Source organism: Otolemur garnettii, unplaced genomic scaffold (assembly GCF_000181295.1).
Source record: "Otolemur garnettii isolate 467f Iridium unplaced genomic scaffold, OtoGar3 scaffold00116, whole genome shotgun sequence".
Classification (NCBI taxonomy): Eukaryota; Metazoa; Chordata; class Mammalia; order Primates; family Galagidae; genus Otolemur; species Otolemur garnettii.
The window spans coordinates 2,394,830-2,421,414 of record NW_003852511.1 but is presented as its reverse complement, the minus strand read 5'-3'; the positions used below and the strand labels follow the sequence as shown (position 1 = coordinate 2,421,414).

The 26,585-nt window shown below is 41.2% G+C and overlaps 1 protein-coding gene across 1 annotated transcript in view; it reads left to right on the top strand.

Annotated features, from left to right (window-relative positions):
- PCNX2 (pecanex homolog 2) overlaps positions 1-26,585 on the top strand; it is a 340,225-nt gene that overhangs the window by 37,365 nt on the left and 276,275 nt on the right. Inside the window, exons 3-9 of the mRNA XM_003797465.1 lie at positions 7,737-7,942; positions 8,843-8,960; positions 9,670-9,706; positions 12,600-13,904; positions 19,402-19,549; positions 19,691-19,836; positions 21,374-21,467. Coding sequence (XP_003797513.1) covers positions 7,737-7,942; positions 8,843-8,960; positions 9,670-9,706; positions 12,600-13,904; positions 19,402-19,549; positions 19,691-19,836; positions 21,374-21,467 — 2,054 coding nt within the window. The remainder of the gene's footprint in view (positions 1-7,736; positions 7,943-8,842; positions 8,961-9,669; positions 9,707-12,599; positions 13,905-19,401; positions 19,550-19,690; positions 19,837-21,373; positions 21,468-26,585) is intronic.

Below are 26,585 nucleotides of genomic sequence, written 5' to 3'. Positions count from 1 at the left end.
AAAAAAAAAAAAGAAAGAAAGAAAAGCTGCATACTAAGGAAAAGGTCCAGGAGCTCAAAGAAATCAGAATAGATTTACTGTTTTTTTCCAGTCAAATAGCGTGCTAACAGAGCAGATTTAATAAAAACAGATAGCAGATGCAAAAGCAATAGCCGACCTAAGAGAAACTATGATTCTTTTTCATTCATTTTACTGTGCAAGATAGAGTGCAAATAGGGCTAAATTTTGAGAGTAAGTCACATTTCTTGATTCTGTCCATCTCATCATTTTAAAGTGAGTGTTTGCAAGGGTGGCCTACTTTAAGAGGTCCGCATGAAGGCCTTCCTGTTCATAACATATGGGGCAAGTTCATATATGTCAGGATACACGTTGTACATGTGGGAGTTCTTGGCATGGATTCTTGGGGTCCAAACTTCAGTTCCAGGTTTCAGCACAGAACCACAAGTATTCTGAACAAATACTAAATTTGTTTAATTTTTATAACAAGAAATTCATTAAGAAATAAGCTATTATTTTGGATTTGAAACTTGTAAATTCCTTCACACAGCATATATGCAGAGAAATGATAGCCCTTTTCTGTCGTGTGGCCTGATTTATTTTGGTATACACACCTCTTCCCAACCCCCCCTCCCCGAGGAATTATGGGTTTCCTTACATAAGACCCAAGAGTCCTACTTGAATGGCATGGACAAGATACTCAACACTTACTTGTTAAATGAATGAATGAACGGGGAATGGGAAACCAGAAGGACAAAGCTGATCTCTTAATTTGACAAAATGAATGTACAAAATAGGATCTATCTTATCTCTGAAGCGGATAAGACAACTCAGATTTCTAAATCTGAATCTTATCTTTTTGGAGTAACACATGTTTTTTTTGAAAAGTCGTATAACTTGTCAGGCATCCAGAAACTTGAAGTAGGAGGTTCTAAAGTGCAGTAGGAGGTTCTGATCTCCCCCAGGGGGCATGCACACCCAAGCTAACTGTTGCCCACAGGCAGAAGAAATAACTCCAGCATACAGCAGAATAATTCAGTACTTTTCCATAGCATATAAATATCAAGAATGAGTGTGCCTGCTATGTTTTGCAAATTAATGCCTTATTTATTAGGCCACATATTCTGAGCAAAGATATTTTTCAAATAACTTGAAGCTTAACCTTTAAGCAGAAAAACTCAATTTATCTTAATCATATTGATGGAGTAGTTTTAACTTTCTCTGTCTTCTCTCATAGCATATTGAATATCATAGACCAGATATCTTATTTTGCTTTTTTGAGGTAAGCAAAGCAGACCTCAGACATAACTGAAGTATGTTTGTGTTTCAGAAAATGATCCTACAAGTACCTTTGTGTTTTTAGGGATGGATTTTCTTTTTTCTAACATTACTTCTCTCATCATTTCAGCCATCACTTTTTATGTCTTGTGGCATTACAGTGACTTTTTCTATTCGTTTTTTCACTCCACCTTCTACTTTCTGCTGTGAGCTAGGAAAGGAAGTTTACTAAACTTACTCCTCATCACATAAATGAGTTGACGTCTAGACCAAGAGCATTCGACCAAACTGCTAAGTTCCCCTTCCAGTCAAGTTCATGAAATGTATGCATAGACTTGGTGACCCAATAAGTAGTACCTTCCTTTTCTGAGGGTAACAACAGATGGAGTTTAACTTTCTTTGTGAATGAAGCTGATAATTGGGAATGAGACTTAATGTCTGCGGGCAAGTGGACTTGCTAACTGTGAGCCCAGAGTCATAGAGACTCACCCACTTGGTCAGGGGCAGTGTGGAAAGCCTCTGAATTGAGGCCTGATGCTGGAGACCCTGCAGCATGGAGCAGCCACTCAGACGTACCTCCTCGGTATCCCCATCTCTGGAGAAAGAAGAAGGGGACAGCATAAGGAAGACAGGCCCCATTCCTGCTCCCCATATCACCTGTCAGAAGTCACTAAGGGAAGGGTGAGTCATGTTGTAATCCTGGCAGCTGAGAGAAGGATGGACCCCACTTCAGATATAATTAATTAATAGAAATTTATTGATGATTTTGATACGCCTACAGGTGCATCCTGCAGGGTGCTCTTGTGGTGGGCCAACAAGAAGCCTTGAATAGTGGGGGAGAAGCCTTTTATACCATTATTCTGCATAGTCATGGTGACTAGCAAGCTAGCGCAATACAGAAGCCAATCATAGCGGTTAGCACGACTCAGTATAGCTCAGGGGTCACAAGGTAAGGGTCCATATTGATTCATACATCACAAGATATATCGCAAGTACATTACTTCATGATCATAAGATGGGGGTATGTCATAGGGGTTTATACAATTCAGGGTGGAGGTACATGTTTACTTAGACATTAGTTCATATTTCAGGGGTACAAAACAAGTGTTGGGTAAATTTCCGAGAACAACTTGAGACCTTTTCACCCGGGTTTTTATTTGGAATCCAACCCTCCCTTCCTCACCCCCTCCCTACATACTTCCTCAATTTCAGACTGTTTCTCTACCCTTGAGAGGGCAGGAACTAAAAGGCTTAGGAGAGGTTTCTTTTTCTATGGTAGGGGGCTTGTTCCCTACTGGTCTTAGGGAGGGGGTCAAGGGCTGGGGGCTTGGTTATTACAGTCAGAGGTGCAGTAAGTACAGATTTATGTGGGGCGTAACCCCCTCTCCTGGAAACCAAGGAGTAGGGAGCAATTGTTTCCCTCTAACAGTGATGCTTTCTGACAGCCTAGAAGATACACTTTGTTTTTATTAATTTCTTGAGTCCCTGGTGCTCTATTAGGCTGGGGAAGTTGCTAGGTAAATAACATCCAGGTAAATGGAGTTCTATGTACTTAGCAGCTGTGTAGTGTGACCCACTTTATACTTCAGCTTTTTCATTTATAAAATGAGAATAATCACCTCCAAAAGTCTTAAAAATTAGTTTGTCAAAGTAATTAATGAAGTACCCTTATAAAGGTCACTTCGGTAAAGTTTGAAACCCCAACAGCATCCTTTATGTCTGTACGTTAAAGCCCTCAGCAGTGGCTTCTTCTCATTGGACATCATTTATACTGAGTTATTATACTACCAAATATTTTATTTCTCCAGGCCATTCAAGAGAGGGGAGGCAATGACCCACTGGCCTGTAGTTAAAAACCAGAGTGGCATATTATGGTGTAGCCTCTTTGGAAAATAGTGTGGCAGCCCCTTGAAAAATTAAACTTAGAATTACCATATCATCTGCTAATTCTATTTCTGGCTGTTTACTGAAAAGAATTGAAGCAAGAACTTGAACAGATAAGTGCACACTGTTCTTATGTTCAGAACAATGTTACTCACAATAGCCAAAAGGTAGAGGCATTTGTCCGTTGATGGATGAATGAATAAATAAAACGTGGTGTGTCCACATAAAGAAAGGAATTCCTGCCAGTGCTACAACAGAGGTAAATAAACTTGAAGACATTAAGGTAAGTGAAATAAGCCAGTCTCAAAGGAATTGTATTGTGTGATCCCATTTATGTGATGTATCCAGAGTGGTCAAACTCAGAGACAGAAAACAGAATGGATCTTGCTGGGGGATGTGGGGGTAGAGAGTGAGGAGTTAGTGTTTAATGGGAACAGAGTTAAAGTTTGGGAAGATGAGAATTCTGGATGAATGGTGGTGATGATGGCAGCGCTTAACACTATTGAACTGTACACTTAAAAATAGTTACAGAGGTAAACTTTATGGTATATGTATTTTACCACAATAAAGAAATAAACAAACAACAGGGTGGGCGATTATAAGAAAGCCAGAGCTGTGGGCCTGATGGAACAGACAGAGATGGGTCCCCTAGGAAGGACTGTGATCCATCTGGGTGTCCTCACAAACAGGCATTTCTAGAAGGTGCCAAGTCCTGAGATGCTTAGTTTTGTGAGGTGTGGCTGTATTTGTAATTGCTCCATTGGTAACATGTTTTTTGGGAAAATTTGTCAGAAAAGTTTGGTCAAATGAGTTATTATACTACCAGGTATATTAATAATATGTCAGAGAACTTTTCTTTGGTCAATTTTCAAAACCGTTGTCTCATATTTTTATTTAGAATGTGGTAAAGAGATAAATTCATGGAAATAAGAAATTATGATTTCTCTTGGAGCAAGTAAATATCTATCCAAAATATGAATATGCCTTATATTGGGGAGTGGAGTCTGTGATATAAGGCGAAAAATAATTTGCTAAGTGCTCATCTATGAGGCACTCTTTCCTAAACCACCTTCTTCTCCCCCCATTCACACCTCTTAAGACAGCTAATTTGGCTCAGTGCCTGTGGCTCAAGTGGCTAAGGCGCCAGCCACGTACACCCAAGGTGGCGGGTTTGAATCCCCAGCCGGGGCCGTCAAACAACAGTGACGGCTACAACCAAAAAAAAAAAAAATAGTCGAGCGATGTGGCAGGCACCTGTGGTCCCAGCTACCTGGGAGGCGGAGGCAGGAGACTCGCTTGAGCCCAGGAGTTGGAGGTTGCTGTGAGCTGAGATGCAACGGTACTCTACCCAGGGGGACAGCTTGAGGCTCCTGTCGCAACAACAACAACAAAAAAAGGCAGCTAATCCTAGAGCTGGAGGTATTTTGGTGATGTTTGCAATAAAATAGCCTGGAAAATGATTTTTATGATGTCTCTGGAAATGTAGAATTGGAAGAGCCTGAGCAAAGCTTTATTGCATGGTTTAAAAAGGAATATTTGGGAAGATGCTAGATTCTGTTTGCTGAGTCGACTGTAGGGACAGGTTATTTATTTATTTTTTCAGTTACTTATGAGACAGGATCTTACTGTGTTGCCCAGGCTGACCTTAGACTCGTGGGCTGAAGGGATCCTCCTGCCTCAGCCTCCTCAGTCGCTGGGACTAAAGGTGTACACCACGGTGCCTGTCTGGGGAGAGGTTTTTTAAAGGAATCATGAGATCAGAGAATTTGGGAAGGAATAATGTACCCTGCCTCACATGCTGTAAAAACCTTTCTTCTCCCAGGAGAGTTTTGTTAAATCCCTGTCTCTCACTGTGACCTCGTGAGGCATATTGGATTAGAGATGCTGAGGAAATCTGCAGATTTTCTGCAGATGTGACAGAGTGCCAAGTGGCCCTTCCTGGAGGATGAGGCAAGAACTGCTCTCACCTGGGTTGCAAACTAGATGCTAATGCTCATATTAATTTCAAATTCTAGGTACTTGCCTTTTCTTAATTTCAGTATTACAAACTTATACAGTAGTTCAAATTTATGAGGATAAATTGAAAAATACTATCCCTCCGTATTGTGGCATGTCAGTTTTCTTTCCAAATGCATTTTCCCAAGTGCAGTGTATTTAGTGTAATCTTTTATCTCTCAGCTTTCCCCCCTAGCATTCCTTTCCCAATGCCTTTGATTTTCTCAGCATCTCTAATCTAATTTGAATGAAGCTTCCCCAGGGAAGATACCCCCCTCTATTAATTAGGTTAAGCAATGCAAGCTTCTACAGCAGGCAAACCCCCAAATCTCATTGGTTTAATGAATCAAAGTTTATTTTCTTGCCCACTGTAAGCCCATCCTGGGTCTGTAATATACAGCCTTGCTACACAGTCATTCAAGTACCCAGGCAGGAGGAAGCTTCATCATCTTATACATGTGTCTTCTGAGAAATGTGGCCTCTGAGGTCCCTAAGTAAAGAGAAGAGTGGGATACAGGAGGCACCTGGCTCATAATTGTGTAGGCTCTGCATTTTTGCTTATGATCTATTGGGCAAAATAGTCACATGGCCCCAGCCTCCCTGCAAGAGAGGCTGAGCAGTGCAGAGGAGCAGGTGGACTATTCCATGAGCACCGGCTCTCTCTGCTGCCCCTGCTGACTGGAGGACGTGAAGCCTTACTCACATTCAAACAACTTTTGAATATAATTTGCATATAATAGCATTCTGATTTATTCTCATGGACACAGTAGTGTCTTTTGTCAGTTTCCTCAAACTAACTCAAGTTTTAACCTAAATTTTTAAAACCCAAGATAGTTAAGAAAAAAATGATTGGGCTATTTGGTAGCCCCCACCACTCTGTGCTGTGTTGTGTTTTTTTCAACTTGTCTGCATATTATTGCTTGAGAGTCTTCATAGCTTTACTTCAGGAGGCACATGTGTAAATGTAAACTTAGCTGCCGCCAGGTGGGACTTCACTTCATTATGTATCTGCGTAATATTATCTTATTTAATTGTTCTTTTATTTGCTTATTTATTCCCTGACATTGATATATGGACATTTCCCCCATGAAGTAAAAGCAGATTGGTGATGGTGAAAATCCCTCACTTCATCCTTTACTTGTTGGTGATCCATTTTCCCTCTTTCTTTGTCGTGCTTTCTCTTCGGCTATTCTCTTCCCTAGGTGATGGACTCTTGGATGGGGTGATGGCAGGTTGTGCAGGAGCTGCTTAGGGGTGGATGGGGGCTGGGCGCTGCCATCTGAAGGCCAAGCTGGGGTTCCAGGCTGCAGCCAGGGGTGGGTGGGGAGCCTGCAGCCTTGGGGCCAGTGTGGCCTTCTGGATTCTTGAGTGTGGCCTTTTGACTGAACCCTTTTGACAAAGGGATTTGTTCTGTGAAGTTTGGATTTGGTCGAGGGGCCACACTTGGGATCTGGAGGGCACATGTGGTCAGTCTGCAGGCTGTAGGCTCCTCAGGAAGGTCCATTTATAAAAGGGACTCGCTGGTCATCGAGGCTGTTCTTGACGTTGTCTTGGGCTACTCATGGATCTGCTTCTATCCTGAAGGATGACAATTTAGTTAGGAAGGATCAGAGAACCTGTGACGGTCCATGGTCTCGGGAGAGAATTAGAAAGGTGTGTGGGGGACAGTTAATGGGTCTCAATGATTATTTTTGTTTCTTAAGAGCATTCATACTAAGCTTGTTTGTCACTGCTGGAAATGTCCTTCCTTTTGGAAGCAATATGCTTTTGTGGCCTCACAAACCTAGGGAAAACCACAACCTACTGTTGTTATCTCCGTAGGCGATCAGGGAGGGGGATGGGGGGCACTCTGGCCTTCCTGCTTTCTTTTTTCTTCTGTTCTCCACAAGGCCTTTTGTGTTATGTTGATAGAAACAGCCTCTTTTTTTTTTTTTTTTTTTTTTTTTTAGACAGAGCCTCAAGCTGTCCCCCTGGGCAGAGTGCCGTGGCATTACAGCTCACAGCAACCTCCAACTCCTGGGCTCAAGCGAGTCTCCTGCCTCCGCCTCCCAAGTAGCTGGGACCACAGGCGCCCACCACAACGCCCGGCTATTTTTTGGTTGCAGCCGTCATTGTTTGGCGGGTCCGGGCTGGGGATTTGAACCCGCCACCTTAGGTGTACATGGCTGGCGCCTTAGCCGGTTGAGCTATAGGCGCCGAGCCGAAACAGCCTCTTAAAGGCCTTTCCCTGCCCTGTAAGACCAGAGACACCTGGGAAGATGCATTGGTGTAGGTGATAGAAAAGTGACGTGGGGGGTTCCCTCCCAGACATCTTTCATTCTGCGGGGTCCTGTCTGCAAATCACGTGTTGGTCATCAGTGCAATTCCTGGGACCTGAGAAACGAGAAAGACTGAAAAAATATAAAATGAAAAGATAGCAGCTCTTTCTTTACAGGTATAGTAACCAGGGAAAGTTATCCAACTAATGAAATTGGGAATCTTGCCTAATGCACACTCTATACATAGTCCAAAAATGCTTCCGGATTTAAAACAGGAAGAAAATCTTAAAGCTAATGATTTTTTCCTTCTTTTCTCCTCTTTAGGCTTTTCCTCCAAGTGCGATCACTGTATTTTTTTACTGCAGTTCAGTGACTGTATTCTTCACAGTAATCAAAGTGGTCAGTTACCGCCTTCACCTCATGTTTGATAAAGGAGAAGTAATTCAGCAAAAGCAGTCCAGAAAGAAAGAAAAGACAAACAAAGACAAAGAGGCCATCAGTGAACCCGTCACCAATCATAAAATCCCAAGGTAACATTTGGCATTAAAGTGTCAGTTCATAAATGTTTTAATTTTGATTAAAATAACTTTTCTCTTTCATTAAGTTATGAAAACACCACTATAGGCAGACACAAATCTGTGCCTTTTCTTATATTTAAGCATGTCCTTACATATAAAACTAATATTGATAATCAAGATGGTTTAACTAGCTATGAATATGGCCTTATATCATGATCTAAAATTCATTTGCCTCAGGCCTAGCCCTGCAAACAATTTACTTCAGTATTTTTATCTTATTTAAATGCTTAGAGTATGACAGTATTTTAAACTCATGTAACATTTGTGTTTGTTAATATAGAAGTCATGCATTGCATAGAACTGAAATATTGAGAGTGATTACTAGCCAGGCATTGTGTCTCACACCTGTAATCTCAATACTTTGGGAAGTTGAGGTGGGAGAATCACTTGAGGTCAGGAATGTGAGATCAGCCTCAGCAACATAGCAAGACACTGTCTTTGCAAAAAAACAGAAAAATTAGCAGGGCCTGGTGCTTTGTGTCTATAGTCCCAGCTCTTTGGGAGGATGAGGCAGGAGGATCACTTGAGCCCAGGAGTTTGAGGTTGCTATGAGCTGTGATAATGCCAATGCACTCCAGCCCAGATGACAGAGTGAGACTGTCTCAAACAGAAAAAAAGGAGTAATTATTAAGCATCCTTGAATCCTTGTCATCATTCTTTTATTGTCTTATAGGTCCTTAAAAAAGCATGTCTTATAATTTTAAAGTAACATTTATTACTCTCTTAAAAATAAGATTAGTATATAAAGAATATGACTCTAGGAAAAAACAGTTTGGGGCTTAATACTAAAAGAGTGTGGTTCTAATTTGATAATATTACTGGTCTTTTGTTTCTCCCATGTTGGGTTAACAGTAACAGGCAGATTCAAGACAGCAAAAAGGAAGAGGGTGGTCGGAACCTCTCCACACCTCCCCTCCGCTGCAGCTCCAGAGGACAGAGCCCAAACTCTCATCACTCCTCCACGCCGTTGGTTAGTAGTCTCTTTTCCTGTTTTACTCCTGTCATGTTATTTTAGGGTGAATCCCGTCTAGAATGGGAGTGTTCAGTGATTGTAGTTTTCAAGCTATAGTTACTGGTCCTTGTGCTTGTGAAATATCGCATCTCAGGCTGCGGGAAGGTCCTGAAAGGTGCACTTGTGACCGTAACAGAATTCCCAGTTGTGTTCAAACATGCCTCCTGGCCTCTCTCCTTTTGCTCCCACCTCCCACACTGCTGAGCTGGGCACACTGGTCAGGGCGGCCCTGGGCGGACCTTGCTGCTTTTCACTTCTCCTGCCACTCATTTGCGCCATCGTCGTTGCACTGCTGTCCACCTGGAATCAGCGTCTCCTCTCCACTGCTTTCCACGCTCCATCACCCTGGTCTTGGGAAAGTCAGTATATTGCCGTTTTCCCAGATTAGCTGTATTGGGCTCTATTCACTGTAGCATAATTAGAGCCTTATTCCTTCTCCTTTGAGTTTGTTAATTAGCACTCTCCCTTGGACTCAGGACAGTTGTCTTGGTTGAACGTTTACAGTTATGTATATGTTCGTTGAATGTTTACAGTTATGTATATGTTCCTGCTCCCTATTTCACAGAAACTTAAGAAAAATAGTGTCTCCCGATCAGTGACTGCTGACTGCCTGGAAATGTGCAATGAACTGACTGATACATTCATCTTTGTTTCGTTATTTGTTTAGGAGTTGCCAGCACAGGAAACAGTGGAAGATCTCAAAGGTAAAGTGTTATCGTTATTTAATATTTTATCATAGCATATGGTGTAAGTTCACTTAGATATGTGATTTGTGATATGTGATTTTTTTGAGAGTTATTATCGTGAAGGGATTTGAATTTTATTGAGTGCTTTTTCAACATCAGTTGACTTGATCACAGGGTTTTTGTCCTTCAATCCATTTATATGATGTTATCACAATGATTGATTTGTGTATGTTGAACCATCCTTGTAGCCCTGGGATGAATCACACTTGATCATGATGAATAATATTGTTAATGTTTCATAGAATTCAGTTTGCTAGTTTTTTTTTTTTTTTTTTTCCAGTTTTTGGCCAGGGCTGGGTCTGAACCCACCACCACCAGCATATGGGGCCAGCACCCCACTCCCTTGAGCCATAGGCACCGCCCCAGTTTGCTAGTATTTTATGGTAGACTTTTTGCACCTATATTCATCAGAGATGTGGCCTATACTTTTCTTTTTTGTTGTGTCTTTGGTTTTGGTATTAGGGTGATACAAGTCTCTCTACTTGAGTTTGAGGATATCCCCTCCTCCATGATTTTTTGGAATAGTTTAAGTAGGATTGGTATTAATTCCTCTTTGAAAGCTTAGAATTCAGCAGTGAAGCCAGTGTGTCCTGGGCTTTTCTTTGATGGGAGGCTTTTTATTACCACTTCTATCTCATTACCTGTTACTGGTTATTCCAGTTTGGGATTTTATCCTCATTTAATTGTATGTTTCTAGGAATTTACCTGTTTTTTTAGATCTTCTAATTTACTGGTTTGTAGTTGCTCCTAGTAGTCTCTCATGGTCCTTTGAGTTTCTGCAGTATCACTTGTAATGTCTCCTTTGTCATCTCTGATGTTATTTAGTTGAGTCTTTTTTTTCTTAGTCTGGCTAAAAGTGTATCAATTTTGTTTATCTTCTCAGAAAACCAACTTTTAGTTTTGTCTATCTTTTGTATTTTTTATTTTTATTTTATTTTTTAAAAAATAAAAATAAATCTTTTATTTTTTGTTTTAATTTCATTTATTTCCACTCTGGTCTTTATTGTTTCTTCTGCTGATTGGGAGTTTGGCTTGTTCCTGTTTGTCTAGGTCATTGTACTGCATTGTTAGGTTGTTTATTTGAAGCTTTTCTACTTTTCGATGTAGCACTCACTGCTGTCAACGTTCTTCTTGTTGCTGCTTTTTGGTGTATCTCATAGGGTTTGACGTGTAGTGTTTTCCTTTGCCTTTCTTTAGAAAATTCTTTTAAATTTCCTTCTTAATCTCTTCATTGCCTCACTGGTCATTCAGAAGCATATTGCTTAATTTCCATGTGTCGTATCCTTCCTAGTGTTCTTGTTAGTGGTTTCTAGTTTTATTCAGTTGTGGTCAGAAAATATATGTGGTCTGATCTCAGTTTTCCTGAATTTGATAAGACTTTTTTTTTGCCTGTCCTCTGGTCTCTCCTTAAGAATGATCTAAGATCTAAGTATTTTATTCTTCCATATTCTATAACTGGAATTGTGTCCTTAATTTCATTTCAGATTGTTTATTGCTGGTACATAAACATTTTGTACATGGATTTTATATTACAAACGCACTGTACTTGTTTATTAGTTCTAACAGATTCAGGATTTTCCATATATAAGATGATGTAATCTGTAAATGTTCTTTTCTTTTTCCTTTTACAGTCTGGTTTCTTTCTTTGTTTTGTTTTGTTTTCTTTGCTAATTTCTCTGCCTAGAATTTCTAGTACAATATTGGTTAGAAATAGAGAGTAGACATTACTGCTTTGTGGTCTTACAGAGAAAAACATTCAGTCTGTTACCATTAAGTATAACGTTATCTTCGAGGGCTTCACGGAGAGCCTTTGTTAGGGTTAGGAAGTTCTCTTCTAATCTCCATTTGGTGAGTGTTTTTCTAATGAAAAGATGTTGAAATCTCTCTTGACATGATCATGTGGTTTTTGTCATGGTGTTTTTCTTGATATATTAATCTTATTAATGTAGTTGTATGTTTTTACAGATGAAGAGGTTTTCAACTGAGGGGTATTGCTCCCCAAGGGACATTCAACAGTGTCTGTAGGCATTTTTTTTTTTTTTTTGTAGAAACAGAGTTTCACTTTATCGCCCATGGTAGAGTGCTGTGGCGTCACACAGCTCGCAACAACCTCCAACTCCTGGGCTTAGGCGATTCCCTTCCCTCAGCCTCCTTAAGTAGCTGGGACTATAGGTGCCTGTCACAATGTCGGGCTATGTAGGCATTTTTAATTGTCCTGACGGGGAGGAGTTGCTACTGGCATTGAGTGAGTAGAGGTCAGGGATGCTGCTAATTTATCCTCAGTGCACATCATGTTCGTGAAGGAAAGAACGATCTGTTCCAAAATGTCAGGAGTGCTACATTGCGAAATCTTGGTTTGGACTAGGGATTAAGTGACTAGCGTAAAGTAATGTAGTTAGTAAATAGCAGAACCTTGGCCTTCGTGCCTACAGGCCCAGATATAGTGTTTAAATTTTACTGCTCCACCACAAGGCCACAACACAGCACAAGCTAAAAGTCTATCATTATTTAAGTTAATTAAATCAATCAGTTAATTAATTTATTGTGGAGATGGGGATCTCACTATATTGCCCAGCCTGGTCTTAAACTGCTGGCCTCAGGTGATCTTCCTGCCTTAGCCTCCCAAAGTCCTAGCTTTATAAGTGTGAGCCACTGTGCCTGACCTCAGTTATTATTTTAAATATAGATATTTTGGGAACAATTTCATGTGGATGTGATATTTTAAAAAATAAGAATCCAATCTCATTTGTGGCTGGTGGTGTTTTTAGTTTTATTATTCTTAGATCTGGCTCTGAGATATTATTCATCTATTCTGGATGCTTATAAAGTTACCATTTGTTGTTTATTTCAGGTGTCATTCTGTCAGAAGACCAGCCCATAGCGCCAGAGTCATCTACCTCACCTGGTATCAGAAGGGAAAGCTTACCTGCCTCTCAGGTGCGCACGCTGGAAGCCACGCCCAAGTCAGCAACACCAGTGAAACCAGCTGCCACAGAGACTGTCATCAATGGCAAAGGGACAGAAAGAGGGAGCAAGGGGCAGCCTCCTGTGCGCCACAGATCTGAGGGGGGCTTAGTGGATAGGGGACCCTTGAAGAAATTGCCCCACCTGTCTTTGTCTCAGTATGACTTACTAGCAACAGATGTTTCTTTCCAGCCGTGGGGGAGTGAGAATTCAGTCCTGATTCCAGAACCTGCCAGTTGTCATCAGTGCTCCATACAGGAACAGTTGCAAAGCAGGTCACCTCAGGACAGCCTGAGCAGCAGCTGCCCCCAGTGTGACACTGTCACGATCAGGCCTGCGGAGGAGCTGGTGGGCACCTCCTGTCAGGAGCACCTGCCCTTGCACCAGGAAGTGGACTACTCAGAGAGTGAGGTGGCTGTGACGCTCATTGATACCTCTCAGCCTGGAGACCCCCTGAGTCTGCACAAACCCATTAAAATTGTTATCACCATGAGCAGTACTGCAAACTCCATGACAGACTTGGAAAGCTCCCTCCACCTGAAGGTGGTTGGCACAGAGAGGACTGGCCTAAAGTCCGATGCTGAGCTGGCTACCCCAGGGGGGGCCAGTCCTCCAAACACTGAGCAGACCAGAATCCCTGTGATTACCCTTGAGCTGTCTGAGGATGGGGGAGGAAGCACAGCTTGTCCTGAAGGCGGTGGGAGTGGATGGGCTTCAGAGAGGCTGCAGGCAGAGGTGTCTTCTAGTCAGTGCGGTCCTGGCTACTACACATCTGGGGAGGTGGAATGTGCCACCAAGGACCACAGTCCTTCCTCATGGAGCCCCTGGGCAACAGCACCCCCACTCACATTTCCTGTGGCCTCTGAGTCTGAGGCGGGGAAGGAAGGCCAGGCTAACCTTGACCCATCGTCTTGTAAGAACAGCCATGAAAAGAGACATGCCTGGGTACTCAGTGTAGACAGTGGGACAGATGTCTTCCTGAGTAAAAGTTCTGGAGAAGTTATTAATGATAAAGAGAAAACAATGCCAACTTCCAAGTCTGACCTCGAGGCTAAGGAAGGGCAATTACCAAATGAGTCCAACTTCTTGGAATTTGTCTCCCTGTTGGAATCAATTAATACCTCCAAGGTGGTGGCAGCTGAGCAGTTGACAGGGTCAGCAGGGCAGAACGAAGAAGGGGGGCTCCTCCGAGGTGCGACTCCACAGAACAGAACTGTCTGTTCTGAAGACGACACAGAAGGCAATGTATCTCTCTATCACTTGCCTTTCATGATTGGAACATGCAAGTAGTGGGACAACTATTGGGCAGTCATTTTTGTTGCTTGGCTTTGTTGGTATTTGCTGAATGTGCCAGTGCTAAGCTCTCTGATGAGCACACATGTACATATATTGCCTTACACTCCCCGGGAACTTAAGGCATTATAATGAGTTTTTGGCTTCCCTAGAAGGCAAGAATATTTATTTCCAGAGAAATAAGCAAATAAATTTTACTACAGGGACAAGTACTTACAATAGATGTCTCTTCCTTTGCATAGAATAGATGCATTTTGGGAAAGATGATCATAAAGCAAGTTTTTGTTATTTAAGTAAATCTACTTTTCCAGCTGAGTTCCATTATAAAGTACAGAATTCCGGCCCGGCGCCTATAGCTCAGTGGCCAGGGTACCAGCCACATACACCAGGGCTGGCGAGTTCAAATCCAGACTAGGCTTGCCAAACAATGACAACTACAACCAAAAAATAGCTGGGCATTGTGGTGGGCACCTGTAGTCCAGCTACTTGGGAGGCTGAGGCAAGAGAATAGGTTGCTGTGAGCTGTGATGCCACAGCACTCTACTCAGGGCGACATAGACTCTGTCTCAAATAAATAAATAAATAAAAATAAAATACAGAATTCCCCAATGACCTTCTGTTGTGTACGTAGTAATAGTAAACACTTCTATAGCTCTTAATTCATGCCAGGTAGTGTCCTAAGTACTTTCCACGTACTTACGAGTGTCTGTAACTCGTGGTTTGCCCAGAAGTGTCCTCATTTACACTTGTTTTGCCAACATCATTATTTTTTAAAAATTATTATTATTATTTTTGCAGTTTTTGGCTGGGGCTGGGTTTAAACCTGCTATCTGCGGCATATGGGGCCAGCGCCCTACTCCTTTGAGCCACAGGCGCCATCATTATTATTAACACTTGACTTTCTCTTTCAGAAGTGTCCCCAGTTTGAGTGATAAACTATAGTTACCTATGTATTAACTCACTCCTCCTTGAACCTGGTAGCCTTATGGTGTAGATGCTCTTAGCATTCCTGTTCTGCAGATGAGGCTTGTCGGTTTTCATCAGCTTTCTCAAGTTAGTGGAGTAAGCTCAGGAAGCATCAGAACTGAGATATGATTCCAGGCAGTCTTATGCCAGAGTCCTTGTCAAAACCTTAAACTAATATTTCCTACATGAAGTGAAGGTGCATTTATTTTCTGTGTATTTATTTTCATTAACAGTATCTTTTTCATCAACAAGATAATGTTACTCGATAATGGACTAGAGTTTTTATAAAATTTTTTAGCTTTAAATTTCTGTGTTCTAGTGATTTTTGAGCACATCGTTTTGATATATATTTATGTTAAGGTCATGTCTATATAGTAGAATTGCCTACTGCAAGTCATGGTTGCTCATAGCGGCTCATATTCTAGACTGTAGATAGTAGCATTTCTTAGTGCTAGGGTTGTTCCTCTGCTCTCTGGGATAGCCAGGGGTTTGTCAACCCACATATTTGTAGTTCTGAGCAATTTACTTTGACCCAGTTAAATTTTTCTTTTTTTTTGAAACAGGGTTTTGCTTTGTTGCCTTGGGTAGAGTTATAGTCATCTTAGCTCACTGCACTCTCAGACTCCTGGGCTCAAGTGATCCTCCTGTGCCAGCCTCCTGATAGGAGTGCCGATGACCACGCCCCCAGCTATTTTTGGTAGAGATGGGGTCTGCTCTTGCTCAGGCTGGTCTCCAATTCCTGAACTCAGGGGATCCTCCCACCTTGGCCTCCCAGAGTGCTAGGATTACAGGGGTGAGCCACTGTGCCCGCCCTAGTGAAGCATTTAAACAGACATAACCAATACCTACAAGCAGAGGTCACTTTGAGATAAAAACCTTTGTGATGTAAGATTTGCATGCTCATTATCAGTTCAATGTAAATATTCATACTTTTAGACCAGCACTGTCTAATAGAATTTTCTGCAGTGATGGACATATTTCATCAGTATTCCAGTGATGGAAATACTGCAGTCCAGTATGATAGGCATTAGCCATTCATGGCTATTAAATACTTGTCATGTGTGGCTGTATTGGAAAGTAATAATCCAGAGGACAAAGGGTTTTCCCTGAAGCAGTGTGTCCAGCGGACAGCACATTGGTGCTGGAACCAGATAACCCAGGGCCAAAGTTTGGTTCTGCAGTGCCAGCTGAGTGAGGTTGGACCGTTCACAAAATCCATTTGAGTCAGTTTCTTCTAGAAAGCAGAAATAGCAATTTGTTAGAGATTTACTCAGAAAAAAATATGAGAAAAAATTAAAAGAAGAAAATAGGTGAAAAATCTTGCTATTTGATCAATTTCAGTCCTTTATTCTTATTTTCAACTCAGGCTATATGGAAACTTTATTTTGTTTGTCTACTTGAATTTCTGCTCCTCTTAATTTTTGCAGTCAGTCATATTTAATATTTAATCAGAACGGTGTTAACATGGAAGTTGAGGGAGGTGTGTGTTGTGAGGTGTTACAAGAGGGAAGAGATGTGGGTGTCGGAATGTGGCGCTCGAGGAGGGAGTGGGAAGGCAGAGTGGCTTGTGTGCCTCCTTCAGCAGAGAACAAAGTCCTTTATTTGAAGGAGGAAAGAGAGGGACTACAATGAGTCTTTTAGCTCTTAGAAGGACCGTGACACCAAAGGTAGCAAATAAGACGGTTTTGCTGTGATGACTTGGTTCACCACGGAAGCATGTATCGGAGATTGGTAATGACTTTTTGTTCTCTTTCACTGAAGAATTTATTTTAAGCCCAATTTGGGAGTGTATTTATAAAACAACAGGGCAGTGTTTAATGATATTAGCAGCCTCGGGAATGTTCTCTAATTTTCTCCTGCTTGATAGTAGGACAGTGCTTGAGCTTGGATGTGTGATTGCAGGTAGATATGTGACTTCCCACTTCTCACAAGGGACTCTTATTTTCAGCTCAGGCTCTCTCTACATAGGACTTTAGAATTATCCTCAGGTCTTAGGGATATTCTAAAATTCAAGGCTATGAAAAACCACACTCTAGCCAAAGTCCTTTAAAACCATATTTATTTGGTATTTGTTTGTTTGCTTGATACAGCTTTGTTTTACTTTGTGGAAATAAATGAAGATTTCCCAAATTACCACAAGCAAAGTCTATTATTCACAGCTTGCTATAGCAAGGGGTTCAGACACCATTATTCGGTTTTCACAGAGATTAAAGGCAGGCAAAATGGGAAAGCCTTTTAATGGAAAAAAAGGAAGAGTTTGGTGTTCCCTGACTGCAGGTTATTGGCACAGGGATGCTGGAGGTGGCTGACTACAAGTGGCTCACAAGTGCTTGGTTGGGTAGGAGGCCATACTGGGCTTTCTTTGGTTGGAAGCAGGGCTAAAAATTAGGGAAGCTATCCATTATGAATCAAGCCCAGGAAGTTAGAGAAGTTATCCATTATGAATCAAGTCCTGGCATTTAGGGAAGCTATCCATTATTAATCAAGTTCTGGTGGTTAGGGAAGCTCTCAGTTATGGTTCAATTCAGGAGATTTGGGGCTAATGATCACAGGGGTTATTATTTGACTTCCTGGATTGTCTGCCTGAAATAGTGGCCTGACTTCCTGCGATCCTCACTTGCACATAGTCTGATGATCCCTTGGGCTGGTTACTGTGGACGATGGTTTATGGTTTGATTTCCTTGGCTGCTTGCTTCAGACTGTTGGTCAGGGTTCTTTGTTTATGTATATTATCTGGCCATTGTCCATTTGTATCTTCAATCTTTTCTAGAAATTTCTAAGAGAATCATCATGAATATATGTCGGGATACTTATTGAAGAATTATGTATAATATAGAAATGAAATGACTTACATTTCCAAAAATAGGGGTCCATTTAATAAATTACACTCTATCAATGTAATGTTATATTACTACTATTTGGGGATAATGTAGACTATCTAATGACATTAAATATTTATAATACCATAAGATAACTATGATGGGTATAAAACAGCATCTGTGTATGATTTCATTTTTGTATAAAATACGTGTATCCTTCTAGAAGACCAAAGACTGGTGTGATATGTATCAAATTGGCTACATTGATAAAGTCAGGAAGCAGGATTAAGAGTGATTTAAAATTTTTTCTTTTGTCTAGTTTTAAATTATGTGCAATGACTTTGACTTGTTTTTATAAGCAGAAAAATTCCTATAAATGTGTTTTTAAAGGAAAAAGGAAAAAAAATAGGCCATATGTTAGACTTACGTAATGTTCTCAGTTCTCCTTTAAGAAAAATAAGACATGATGAAGAAATACGGACACAGGAGCCCGAGTCTGTGTGGTGTGGAGGAGGAGAGCTGTGTGAGGCGTCTCTCTCTGGTTTCTTATGAGGCATGATCACTGGCTAAAGCTATTTGTTATGATAGCACTTTCTTATAAATGTGTTTTTTGAAAACTGTGAAAACATCTATCTTGACAAGCTGTCAGATGAAATGCAAACATTTTCATACCAAAGAAATTCTTATGGTAGTTTCACAGATGTGCTGGAAATGTTTATCTTCAGGGCTCACATGGAAGTGAGCAATGTTCCTCTTATTACTTGAAGTCTAAGAATGGAAACCTTTGTTATATACCCTGCAGTGCTGTGTTTTATTACTCTCCTCCCCCAACTAACATAATTTCACTTTCTAAAGACTCGGGCAGATCTTGATGGGCTTTCTTAATGGTGTGTCTCGAAGGGCCTGTCCTTTCAGGCTCAGGCTGCTGAGCTTTAGATCCTACACAGTTTACTTGGAAGAGGTCCGGCGAACACAGTGGTCCTTTTCACCTTAAAAATGGCCGTCAGACTATGTTCGCAGGAAGGAAAGGCTGACCCTCAGGGATGTGCTCCACTTTGCGTGGTATAAGCTAAGACACTTACTTCGGTTTGTTGTTTATAAAGAGGATTCTAAAAAAGCAAAAAACTACTACTTTAGGAAGTAACCAATTCTACTTTTAGCTTGAAAATTTAGATTTGGAGAGTGAGAAAAAAGACTGATAAGATTTAGAAAAGGTAAACGAGAACTTGCTCCAAAATAGCCAGGTTTGTTCATATACTTTTTTTTTTTTTGCCATCTGAGGCTGTCCATTGATGAATTATGAGTCTTTCAGGCTTGTATACTGTAAATGGGTATTTTCAACCTGGTAAGTTTGTGGTCACTGAGTTATTTTAAGGAAGTCCTTAAATCCATATGTAAAGTAGTTGGTATTTATAGATATTTGAATAACATGGCTTAAACACATATACACTTTCATATTTAATGAAATGAAACTTACAAGCATTTTGCATTCAGAGGAGCTATTTAGATTTTTCTTTTTATTCCTGTTACAGTTTTTGTAACTTTTCCAAGAGCTTTCATGTTAATCTTTTAATTTAATGTTATATTAACACATAAAGCAATGTTTTTCAGGTAACTGTTCCCAGGAGAAGAAGGAAGAAATTCTGGAAAGTGAAAAGCCCACTGGACAAAATTTCAAGCAAAGAAAACCAGACTTACAAAGTCAAGACCACACTGGTACTAGTCCTGTGTTCATTCAACCTGCCAAGACTCCTGCCTTGTAAGGATAACTTGTGCTTATTTAGCTTCACTTGGGTTTAAAGCATGAGACAGCCTCATCTACCAGCTGCTGCTTTTCATGCTTTATTAAAGATAAGGAGGAACTCCTAATTGTTTTTTTGAAACTTTCATATGTGTTAAGTTTCCAGGGCAATAGACAAAGACAGATAATCTACAGAGTAACTTCCCAACAAGACAGTTCTGTCTTGCAAGTCATCAGTGGGCCTGAAACCTCTGTGCAGGAGGAGATGTCGGTGGATGCCATGCATGTCTTCATTGATGAGCACGGTGAGTTTTCAGAGACTTTACGAATGAGCAGGAATGGGGAATCTGGCAGCTCTCTTGGGATTTGGCCTGGTCTGTTAGCCAGAGAAATAGACTTTGCAATAGGAAGACTTGGCCCTGTGATTTCCCACGTAATGGTTTTAGAACAAAGTGTGCCCCCTGCTGCCACAGGACCTTTGCACGTGCCATCTCCACCTACCCACCCCAGTTCTACAGTGTGCAGTTTATCATTCAGGTTTTAGTTCTCAGATTAGCTTTTCAGAAAAACCTTTCCTGGATACCTCAGATTTAATCAGGTTCATCTACTGTTTTTGTTCTCTTAACGCTCTGTCTTTTTCCTTGTTTGATAGTATTATAGCTTGTAATTATGTATCTACTCATAATAATTTAATTAATGGCATTTCCCCCCTCACAATCCTAAACTTCAAGAGGGCCGTTCCCCATACCCAGTTAGTATTTGTTGGATATATTGAAATCTAACAAATTAGAAATTGAAGTTGAAAATCTGACTTTCATATATTTTTTCAATGCCTTGTTATGAAAAGGATTTAAAATAGTGTACATAGAGAATTATTAAGTGGCAAGTTCAAAGTTCCAAAGATAAGGGTTATAGGTTCTAATTTTTTCTGGAATGGGTCATACTTCTTATTTTTCTCTCAAAAGGATCCTGGTTTGGATAATAAATTATATGGTTGCCTTATCTGGACTTCAGGAGTTGATAGTTTTAAGTGCATTGGCAGAAATGCTTCAGTAGTTACTAGTGTGTATATCAAAGCCTCCAGAAGGTCTGTGGTTGCTGTTACAGTTTCTCTTGGTGGAACATACCTTTGAGTTGAGGGCAACCTCCAGCTGCTCACAATAGACAAGGTTAATTATGCTTTCTGTGACCGCTGAAGAAGGTACTTCTAAGAATTATTCTTCTGAGCAGAGACCGTTTGCATTAGAAAGGGAACTGATTTTCACACCTCAATACCCTGAACCGGGGCAATAGAGCTAAGTTAACTGTGCAAATTAATTCCATCCCCTGCCTTCCCTCATTAACAGGCTGACACATCAGTCAGCGTGCTATGGCACTTGATTGTCTGCGTATTTAGAGGTAGGGATGGTCCCATGTGGTCCACCCATCAAAACTGCATGCTTAATAAGCCTCTTTCTGCACATAATACTCAGAGATGAGCCACAAACCACACCCAGTTGTAGCCTAACACAGGTTATTCTGACACATGAAGAGAATATATAAAAAGTGAACTAAGAGATGACACAAATAAATCAATCAAGAACAATTAAGGAATAAATGAGTCATAACTTACCTAAGTATATTATCAGGGCAGCATGTCAAAGAGAATTTTCTTAGTCATGTTTCTTTCAGGCACCCTTTGTGTTCTCACAGTGCACATTCTGTGGAGAAATGTGAAGAATGGACCTAGGTTTTCAACAATTCATATTGAAACAGTCTTTTTAACTTGAAAATACCATAAGCTGAAGTGATTGCATACAAGGAATGTGTAATTTTCTTTGCTGAAAATTTATGATTTTACAGGGGAGATTAGATCCTGTTATTTGAAGTCTGGAAATCAGAAAGAAGGCCTTTTGCAACATCCTGCGTTAAATTATGACTGTGTCTTTCAGGCTCGGTGAGTACAGCTCCGTTTTCAGGTTTGGGGCTGTTGTATTTCTGGGGATTACACAACTTAGTCGGAATGAAAATGAAGTGAGGATCCTGGTGCGGAAGAAATGTGCAGGCAGCTTCGCCTGAAAGACAGAGAAACACTGACACAGTAGGATAATGAAAAACACACTGCACCATTTTCATTGCCACTGGTTCCAAGAATGAATAGCATGTTCATCCAAGAATGAAATGCAGGCACGATGTTTCCCTTAAGAAAGACGAGGAGGCGGTTTTCAAGCACATTATTAAATTTGTCCCGAGGAGTGGGCTAGAAGTATGACTAGTTCATTCACAGTAATGCAGGCAAACTCTTTTACAGGTAGATAACCCAAACATATTTTCTATTTTTCTTCAGAATGCCTTGAATAACTTTCTCAATTATATTCATATTTCATTAGTTAAGTTGATATTAAATTGGCTTGGACATCTGGAACCTACACCAATCAATGCATTGAGCAAGCTGTAAGTGTTGCAGTGGCAGACCGATTTCACAGTTCATCCTGGGCTTTAAGATTCTTTGTGATCAGATAATCCACATAGGGCCAGTCGTTTGCTGTAAGGGTGGAAGTAAATTTCTCATGTATGTTTCCTTAGAACTGTATGTATATTTGAGGGTTTAGGGAAGACTTCCATAGTGTGACTGGAATGTCTTGAAAAGTTATAGGAGCCTTAATTTCAAATTCTGTGGCCCTACATTTCTTCCCAAGTTTAAATTCTCCTTCCTGGGGATGTGTGGGGAATTTAGGAGCCTCCTGTGTGCCTGGAATAAAGGCTGTTTTGGTCCTTGCACCCGGAGGGTGTGCTGTGTACCCTTACATTGTATCTGTTAGGTGAGAGCTCGCCAGTCCCCCTGCGTTAAATTACGACTGTGTCTTTCAGGCTCGGTGAGTACCTTTCCTTTTCCTGTCCTTTTCCTCCTCCCTTCTCCCTGCCTTGAATTTGATTGTATTTCTCTCTCATGTGGGTGTACAATTGTTTATCTCCTAGTTTCATATCAGTATTGTGTGCATTGGATACTTGATTTTCCATTCTTATGATACTTTACTAAGGAGTTCTTCAGCTCATCCAGGTTAATACAAAAGATATAAAGTCTCCGTCGTTTTAATGGCTGAATACTATTCCATGGCACAGAGATGTTTATTAATCCATTCATGGGCTGAAGAGCACTTGGCTTGACTGACTGCACATCTTGATGATTGTGAATTGACCTGTAGTAAACATTCTAGTACAGATGTCCTTATGGGAAAGTGGTTTTATGTCTTTTGGGTAGATACCTAGTCATGGGATTGCAGGACCAAATGGAAGGCTTACTTTTAGCTCTTTGAGGGTTCTCTATCCTTCTTTTCAAAGAGGCTGAATTAGTTTGCAATTCCAACGGTGTAAAAGTGTTCTCTCCACATCCACACCAGCATCTGCAGTTTTGGGACTTCATGATGTGCGCCGTTCTCACTGGGGTTAGGTGATATCTCGGGGTGTTTTTTTTTTATTTTAAATTTGTTTTTTATTAGATCATAATTGTGTACATTAATTCTCTCCCATAGGATACAGTGTGTTGCTTCTATATGCAGTTTGGAAAACTCTCATCCAACTGGCTAACATGGCCATCATGTCTTTCTCATAATTGTTATGTTAAGACATTTATATTCAACCTTTAGACAAATTCACATGTACCCAAATAGTATAAACTATAGGCATGATCCCCACAATATCATTCTCTCCACCCATCCTCCCCCTCCCCTCCCCCTTCCCCTTTCCCTGTAGTCTAGGGCTCCTTTGGATTGTAGCATTCCTAAGATAACTAACAATTAGTTTCATAATAGTATTGAGTACACTGGATACTTTTTCTTCCATTCTTGAGACACTTTGCTAAGGAGGACATTTTCCAGCTCCATCCATGTAAACATGAAGGAGGCAAGGTCTCCATCTTTCTTTGTGGCTGTATAGTATTCCATGGTGTACATATACCACAATTTATTGATCCATTCATGGGTCGATGGGCACTTGGGCTTCGTCCATGACCTAGTGATTGTGAATTGGGCTGCAATGAACATTCTGGTACAGATATTTGTATTATAGCATGATTTATGGTCTTCTTGGGGTGGTTTTGATTAGCGTTTCTCTGATGAGCATTAGGGATGCTTGGGTTAGGGATAATGAGCATTTTTTCATGTGTTTGCTGGCCATTCTGCTGTCTTCTTCACAGAAGGTTCTGCAGAGTTTCTCAACCTAGGAATTATTGATATGCTGGGCTATATAATTCTTTGCTCTGTGTGTGTGGGAGGGTGCCGTCTTGTGTATTTTGCAGTGTTTAACAGCATCCCTGGCCTTTACCATGAGATGCCAGTAACAACTCTGATTTGTGCTAGCCAAAAAGGTCCCCAACATTGCCAAATGGGGGCAAAATCACCCATGCTTCAGATAGTGTTCAGCTTCTTAGCTGGTTTACAGGGCTCCACCTGCTTCGATTCCCACCCATTTGCATCTTGGCCAGGACTTCAGGACGTGCTGTTATGATGGTTTCAGTCATCCAAGATGGCGTCTCTCTCAACATCACACCTCTGTTCTATGAGGCAGCCAAGTAGAAATACAGTAGAACCTCTGTAAGTTGACCCCCCAAGAGACTGTGACAAACTGGTCAACATGCTGTGGTGGTCAACTTAAGGAACTTCCACTGAGTACACGTGGTGCATGTCCTGTCCAGTCTGTGAAAATTAGGCCATTTTAAGGAGGTGGTCAGACAAAATATGTATTTTATTTTATGTGTTTTATATTATTTATGGAAGTTCAGACAAAATATTTAATTGCGTGAGATTGCAGCTTTGAAAAGTATCATATTATTCTGAAACCCCCAGCTGTAGGTTGAAGTGTTTCTAAGCTAAATGTAAATCAAATAGATACCTCTTTTTTTCTGAGGCAGAATCTTACTTTGTTTCCCTTGGTAGAGTGCCATGGTGTCATAGCTCACAGCTGGGACTACAGGCTCCCACCACAACATCTAGCTATTTTTAGAGGTGGGGTCTCACTCTGGCTCAGGCTGGTCTCATACCTGTGAACTTAGGGTAATCCACCCACCTTGGCCTCCCAGAGTGCTAGGATTGCAGGCATGAGCCACCGCGCCCGGCCTAGAAACATATTATTTTATCCCAAAGTATACAGAATGTTTTGGGTTTTTTGGGCCCCTTGCCCCCAGATAAATGTACTTTACGTTTCCCCTTGGTATAAATACTTTAATTGCATTTTCCAGCAATGCCATTTAAACAAAAGCCATATATCAAGCCTTCAAAACTAAAACTGCACCATGTGTGAGTTGGAGTTAGGGACACGGCTTTTAGGGCTCTCAGTAAGCATCAGTTCCTTAGACCACGCCTCCCTGAAAGCCACCCCTGAACTTGCTTTCTCCCCTTAATTTCTCTCTTTCTTAAACTCCCTTCAACACCTGCTTTCTTTCATTTCCTCTGCATTTCATTTCCAGATTAGAGTTCTTTTATACTTACCCTGCCCTCCATTCCTGAGCTGCCTGGACTTAGGTCTACCACAGTACATTCAGGCCTGGTGAAATGGCTTTGGGTGAGGCTGAGCTGGGGCACTTTGAGGGTCCTGTGCTGGGAGGGTGCTGAAGGTTCATGATGGGCTTTCCTGTGAGGCCTGAGGCTCAGTAGAGAATCTCAGAATATATGGCCCTTTCTTAAGTGCCTTTTTAGTGTCCATGGAATAGGCCCCCTTCTTTTTTTTTTTTTATTAAATCATAGCTGTGTACATTAATATTATCATGGGGTACAGTATACTGTTTCTATATACAATTTGAAATACTTTCATCCAACTGGTTCACATAGCCTTCATATCTTTTTCTTAGTTATTGTGTTAAGACATTTATATTCTACATTTAGAGAGATTCACATGTACCCTTAAGGAGGAAACATAGGCGTGATCCCACCAGTAACCCTCCCTCCACCCCCCTCCATCCTCTCCTCCCCTTCCTTTCCCCTCTCCCCATATTCCTGGGCTAAAATTGGGTTAAAGCTATAAATTAGTTTCATAGCAGGGCTGAGTACATTGGATACTTTTTCTTCCATTCTTGAGATACTTTGCTAAGAAGAATATTTTCCAGCTCCATCCATGTAAATATGAAGGAGGTAAAGTCTCCATCTTTCTTTATGGCTGCATAGTATTCCATGGTGTACATATACCGCAATTTATTGATCCATTCGTGGGTTGATGGGCACTTGAGCCTCTTCCATGACCTAGCAATTATGAATTGGGCTGCAGAGAACATTCGGGTACAAATATCTTTATTGTAGTGTGACTTTTGGTCTTCTGGATATATACTTAGTAGAGGAATTATAAGATCAAATGGCAGGTCTATTTTTAGTTCTCTAAGTGTTCTCCAGACGTCTTTCCAAAAAGAACACATTAGTTTCCAATCCCACCAACAGTGTAGAAGTGTTCACTTTTCTGTTACACCTGAGAGAGACCCATCTTCAACAGGTTTAATCCAAGTGGGGACTTGGAGGTAATATAACTGAGAAGCTTTGGTTCTGTCTGACCTCACAAGGGTCTAGATAAAGAGGTTTGATGGAGGGCGGCACCTGTGGCTCAAAGGAGTAGAGTGCCAGCCCCATATACTGGAGGTGGCAGGTTCAAAAAAAAAAAGAAAGAACAAAGAGGTTTGATGGAGGCATCTGTTGCTCCCTTGTTCCTCTCTTTTGATGCTGCTTTCAAACACACATCATCCTGGAAGTCAAAGGTGACTGCGATGCCATGGACCTCTGTCTTCTCTCCTTCGGATTGTCAGGGACAGTGTGCTTCACTCACTTAATGCCCAGTAAAACTCTTGAGTGTGTCTTAATTGGTGCAACGTGAGCCACATACCCTGAGCACAGCCACTGAGCCTGGGTGAGCACTTGGTTTGCTCCATGCACTGACCTGGGCTGTCGGCTCCCTCTGAGGGTGAGTGGGGATGGCTCTCCAGGGAAGTTGGAAGGAGGGTGGTGGATGCCAGGTAGCAGAAATCAGCAGGTGATCCCTGAAGACCCTCTGTGTCTGGGTGAGTGGGGACGGCTCTCCAGGGAAGTTGGAAAGAGGG